Raw genomic sequence first — 6,469 nt, forward strand, 5'->3', positions numbered from 1 at the left:
AATCCTAAAACACAATAGATAAGACCTTGACATGTATTACATAAAACATATGGAGTGCAACCAATAACAAAAAGTAGAATCTAAATATTCGAAATATTGATCAGGAAAAAAAATAGAAATAGTTTCTATAGGAAACCTTTCAGAAGCATTTAGTCGATTTAGTGACTTTTTGTTTCAGATATGGTACTTTTTGCTGCATATCCAGTGACTTTTGCTTTAGATCTAGCGGAGAGAGACGGTTCAGGAATACGAGAGGCGGAAAGATGTGGTTTCCGATGAACCGGGTCATGGTTCAAACCAGCTGTTCATGGCGGCCATTCAAGACAGTGGTTCAAGACGGAGGAGTGGCGGAAGGAGAAGGTTCATGAAGAGGAGACGACAAGCTGAGGAAGATGTTCAGGAAGTTTCCACAACATTTTGTTGGAGAAGAAGGCAAATGAGGTGCTTTCCGACGGTGGTATATATGGTGGTTATTAGCAGCGGTCCATGGAGGTCCAGATGACTCTGAGAGAGAGAGAGAGAGAGAGAGAGAGAGAGAGAGAGAGAGAGAGAGAGGGAGGGAGGGGGGGAGGGAGGGAGGGAGGGAGGGAAGGAGAGAGAGAGAGAGAGAGAGAGAGAGAGAGAGAGAGAGAGAGAATATGGTGGGGTTGGGTCGAGTGGGTGAGATGGGTAATTTTTATTTGAATAACAAATGAATAATGAATAATGGTCGAGTGGGTGAGATGGGTAATTTTTATTTGAATAACAAATGAATAATGAATAATGACTAAATGAATTTTTTTTTCAAAGAATAAAAGTTAGTGTCCTAGTTTCTTATTCTCAACTTGTTTTTATTTGAATATATATATATATATATATATATATATATATATATATATATATATATATATATATATATTCCAAATGATAGAAGTAATAACTAATAAATGTTGATTAAGGAAAATTATAGAAGTTACATGGTGGCTGTCCGAACATAAAGAAGTAATAGAAGGTTATTACCAGAAAGCCTAGAATTAAGATAATGTGCGAAGAAAAACATGCGTATTAATTGATAAAACTCCGTAACTTATACATGAGATTAAAAACTAATATTAAACCGGATATACTTAATATATAGTCACATAATTAAGCTCCTGATGATGGCTGCTTGAGCACTGTTGGTATCTGTAGATTCCAACAGCTCTGATAATCTCTCACTCAAATCATCAACTTCTTTGTGCAATCTTCTAATGTAATTGCATGTCTCCTGGAGTACCTTTGAAGCTGAAACCTACAATCCAGAAATAGAAACAATGTACCTTCTTATGTGGATAAACTCTGATAATACAATAACTAAATAGGGTTTAACGAAAAAAAAAATTAGAACGAAGGTCCTTATATATATGTTTGAATGAGTTGAGAGAGAATCCATAGTATCTTTATAGACGCACAAAGGGACATATATATATATATATATATATATATATATATATATATATATATATATATATATATATATATATATATATATATATATATATATATATATATATATATATATATATATATATATATATATATGGTTGAATGAGTCCAACACAGTCACATGCACCCCAAGAGGGAAGGAATGAGGAACCTGGCTACTTGAGTTAGGTGCACCACAAGACTTTAATGCAAGCGTATGTGTTTGTGTGTGAACCCTATTACACCTCTTATCTACCCAAAAGCAAAGGAAAACCACACAACCACCATGAACCAAGTGATCAATTTCAATATAGTTTTCAAGGTTTATAGTTATGAACCCCCCCAAAAGAATAGGCATTTGGCAATCGGTTTTTGTACTTTATGCTTGTGGGGGTTGTACGTTTGGTTGATGACACTTGGCATGGAGGTATTATATGCAAAAATCAAGATAAATAAACAAGAAACGTTAAGAAGTTACCTTGGAACTAGTGGTGTGATTAACGTCAAGGGGAATAAGTCGTTGTAACTTTGAAATGAGATCGGCCATCTGGGCGTCATTGATTGACGAACTGCCTTGCTGGGAACGAGATCTTCTGCTAGACATTGCCGGAGAGGACGAACGAATTGAAAGTTAGAGGTGATTATAATTTTAAGAGAAGGTTTGCATGGCAGAAAAAGATGTGAACTTGGCTTCGCTTTTAAACAAACAGGTGGATGGGGTGGATGGGGGTGGGGGTGGGGTAGGGGTGAGCTACTAAGCTACAGAGAATACCAATTGCATAAAAGAATCAAAATACCAATAGCCTAAAGGGTTTCAAGTTGTTTTGTATTTTATTTTATTTGAAGTAATTATAATTTTTTTTTCAAATAAAAACTAATTGGATAACTTTATTTCTTACAATTTAATTTTGCAATTTTTTATATAAAATTAATATTCAACGTAAAATATATGATTCATTTATTTGTATGATAACTACAAAAATATTGTATTTTATGTAGATAAATCAAATTTTTAAATAGAAGAATGACGTTCCTAAATAAAAAAAAAAAAAAAAAAAAAAAAAAAAAAAAAAAAAATCAGTCTAATAAACATAGGATAATGCAAAGGTAAGATGTAGGCACATGTATTGTTTCATATTTGAACTCTGTCCTAAAAAAAAAACTGAAAAGTCTGTGAGCCTATCTCTAGATGATCTTGTTGCATTAGACCATAACAAAAATAAAATAAAATAAACAAGGTGAGTGATTATGAAATAAAACAGATACAAGTAATAAAATTCAAAGTAAAGAGAAGCAATTATAAAAATGTGAACAATGCACAAATATATAAATAGTTAAATAATGGAAGTAGATACTATCAACACAAACAGTGAGAAGAGATATAAAACTTATGTTATTCCACTCTCTTGAGTTTAATCATCCATATTGTTTATTACTTCTAAACTACTTCACTAGCAAATCGAGAAAGTAAAAAAGAAAATAGTTGTATTAACCACAAAATTGGTAGTTTTCCAATATTTTGGTTTAATATATTTTGAACATATAAAAATAAATGCAGTTTATAAGGATGGAAATGGGACAGAGATGAGGCGGGGTTGACAATCCCTGTCTTCATCCTCGAGTTAACCTCGTCCCCATCCCCATTTCCATCCCCGACGGATGCGTGGAATCGAATCTTATCCCTTTTAGATTTTCAATTTTTCTCTGCCCATCCCCGATCCCGACTCATCCCTGATTTTAGCATAATGGGGATCCCTGCCCCCATAACCGATACATGTTTTTTGTGGGGAATACTTATCCCCGATTGGGGCGGGTCAACCGAGTTCCCCACCGGGTTGGGGAAAATTTTCATGTCTAGTAGTTCACTTTTGTTTCCTAGCATTTCGGTTACATATTTTATTTGGAGAAATTAAATATCCTTGTATTTTTTCTTCCTACTATTTTCCTATGAATTTGAGATTATGCTATTTGTTATATTTAATAAAATTAATAAATTTTTATTACATTTGTAATAATCTAAATATAGTACGAGGATAGGTAAAAAAAATCTAGAAAATATTTATTTTTTCTTTCTGTTTTTTAAATGATTCGATTTTTTTGTTACATTTTTTTTAATTATTGTTTTCATTTTAAGAAAAATCTTCGGTATAAGAAATCTTCACTTTGTGAAGTGGTTTGGTTTTCGTTTGTTTTCATGTAAAAAACTACCTCGAAAGTTCCAGGTTGTTCAAAAAAGAAAATCAATCCACAACAACCGAAAAATGGAACCATTTTATAAACGTGGATGATTTTTTTTTTCAAAATGAAAACAAATAGAAACAAAATACTACGAAAAATTGAAAAAACAAAAAAACATAACCTAAAAGCGAAACATTATAAAAATTGAAAATAATAATAATAATAATAATAATAATTTTTTTGGAACCGACAAGAAACTAAAATTAAATAACAGAACCAAGCCTAGCAAGTCACTAGGCAAGGGACAAACAACCGAGGATATACATAGAGATTAAATAGAGGAACTACACCAAACATAGCAGGGGATTTCGACATATTTACCTCTAAATTTTCTCCACACATACACCGGAGAAATAATGTTATCAACAATGTTTGAAATTGAAAAGCATCTCCTAATAAACAGTAGATCGTTTCTCGCCTTCCAAATGCTCCAAATTGTATCGTAACAAATAGCTTGAAATCACTTTTTTTTAGATAATGTCCCCATTTAGAAGCAAAATCAAGAAGATCTGCCAGTGTATGCATCTCTTGAGTAGAAATTCCACATAAATTAAAATTTTGATCCATATTTTTGCAACGAATGGACATGAAACCAATAGGTGATTGGATGATTCAACATCACAATTACAAATACGACAAGAAGAAGGCATACACACACCGCGCTCTTTAACAGCAACCATAGTCGGAATACGATCGAGACGAGCTCTCCACACCAGGAAACCTTCGTCGGCACAATGTTCAACCAGTTGAAATCGACACCACCATGTATAGTTAGTCTTTTATCAATTGCATTACGAAGGCATTCGACAATGTATTTCCCATCAGCTTGCAAGAGACAACAACAACCATCTGGTCGATTGTGAAGAGTTAGGTTTCCAATGATATGATTGAATTGATTAATCTCCATATCTTCTATATTGCTGCTTGGGGGACATTTCCAAGACCAATGCGTTCCAGCCTCGACAACACGATCTGCAATGGAGCACTTTTTTGTTCTCTCTAGAGAGTATAAATTAGGAAAAAGCTCTTGAAATAAACTAGCACCCGACCAGTCATCTTTCCAGAAAAGTGTTTCATCTCCGGTACCTACAATAAATGAGAAAATGTCTTTTGGTTCAATACCAATGGACATGAGATCAGTGGCAACTTTGGCAATATTATTCCAAACACCCGGGTTTGATTTTTTTGCTAGGAAAATCTTCGGCTTTCTATTTAGGTTATGGATACCCCGGATAACTTCACACCATAAAGCTAAAGCATTGTTTTCAGTTTTTTTCGACACCACCATTTGACTAAGAGAGCAATGTTTAAGGCATGTAAGCTACCAATACCAAACACCGTCCTTCTTTGAGGAAAGCACTTTTGGCCAAGACACCCAGTTTCTTTTTGTTTTGTCTTCATTACCGCCCCATAGTACATTTCTTCTCACCTTTTCAAGGGAGTCAAGAATACATGTTGGAGCTTTAAAAAGAGAAAAATAGTAAATTGGTAAGCTGTCGAGCATAGACTTAGCGAGAGTTAGTCGCCCGCCAAACAATAAAGTCTTGGCTTTCCATTTGGATAGTTTAGATTGTAATCGATAAAGTATTGGTTTCTAATTCTTCTTGAGATCCTTGTTAGCTCCCACATGAACACCTAAATATGTAAATGGTAGGGACGCAGGTTCACATCCAAGCAATTGCGCCCATCTTGAAATCTATCTGTCGGAAGACCCAATACCAAACACCTTTGATTTATAGAAGTTTACTTTTAAGCCGGAAGAGTCATTAAAGCAACGGAGAATATGAGAAAGGTTCTTTAAGTTTATTCTTGACCAATTCCCCACAAATATAACATCATCTGCATAGAAAAGGTGAGATACCTCGGTTTTGGAATTTGGAATTTGTTGAATTGTTGCAAGCTGCTTTAATAGCCACATTTAACCCCCTCCATAGTGATGATGAAGAGAAATGGTGTAACACTCTGTTCCGAATTGACTTCTAGTCTGAGGCTGTGGGTCGAAGGTTGGTCATCATGAGGAGTATGGCTCTATAGAAGGCAATATCTAGGCCCATTTGGGTGCGGGTGATGTATTAGAAGTGATTCGGGTGTTCGGTTTGTGTTTTGGAGCTTAGGGGTATTTCGGTAAAGTGTCAGTTCGGGCTTTTGTGGAAAATGGATTTTTGTTCGGAAGGTCTAAAGGAATATATGAGTTGATAGATGTGTAGAGCTTCTCGTCACCTTTCCGTGGATATAAGGATCGTCGGAATCGGGCTTGTAACGAATAAGTTATGGCCTTCGGAAGTTTCGTGGTTTTCAGGCTTAGCCGGGTACGCGGGGCGTACACAAAGTGTACGCGGGGCGTACTAGTAAAGAGGGTAGACGCTGGGCGTACCCTGGAGTACGCTGGGCGTACTAACCAGGAGGATCGCGAATGTTGTTCGGAGTACGCTGGGCGTACCATATGTACGTTGGGCGTACTCCAGTCAGATCAGAACCCTATTTTAGGGTCTTGGACCCTATTTAAACTCCTTATTACATAACCAAACCCTAACATCTTCAGCCTCCACCCCTCTAAACCCTAGAAATCGTATTATACCATTCATGGTGGCATTTTGAGCTTATGGAGCACATTTTTGGAGTGTTTGGCTCATTTTCAAGAAGGTTGAGTTAGATGCATAAATGGAGATCAAGAAGAAGCTTATGGATCTGGCTTTTGTGACTCATTCTCAGCTTGATAAAGGTATAAAGCTTTGAACTTGACCATTGAATGCTTAGATCTATTATGTTTAGTTTTTTGGATCTTTTG

The 6,469-nt window shown here is 35.4% G+C and overlaps 1 protein-coding gene across 1 annotated transcript; it reads right to left on the reverse strand.

Moving 5' to 3' along the window:
- Positions 1 to 1,024: 1,024 nt before the first annotated feature.
- Positions 1,025 to 2,128, reverse strand: LOC145162523 (transcription factor PRE6-like). The gene is made up of 2 exons (XM_079081643.1): positions 1,922 to 2,128; positions 1,025 to 1,270 (listed from the first exon to the last, which is right to left on the reverse strand). Exons 1-2 carry the CDS (start codon positions 2,045 to 2,047, stop codon positions 1,118 to 1,120), a joined length of 279 nt encoding a protein of 92 aa, XP_078937769.1. The 5' UTR covers positions 2,048 to 2,128; the 3' UTR covers positions 1,025 to 1,117.
- Positions 2,129 to 6,469: the final 4,341 nt, after the last annotated feature.

The sequence above is a fragment of the Lactuca virosa genome, chromosome 3 (assembly GCF_052849685.1).
Source record: "Lactuca virosa cultivar CGN04683 chromosome 3, Lactuca_virosa_CGN04683_v6, whole genome shotgun sequence".
NCBI classification, from domain to species: Eukaryota; Viridiplantae; Streptophyta; class Magnoliopsida; order Asterales; family Asteraceae; genus Lactuca; species Lactuca virosa.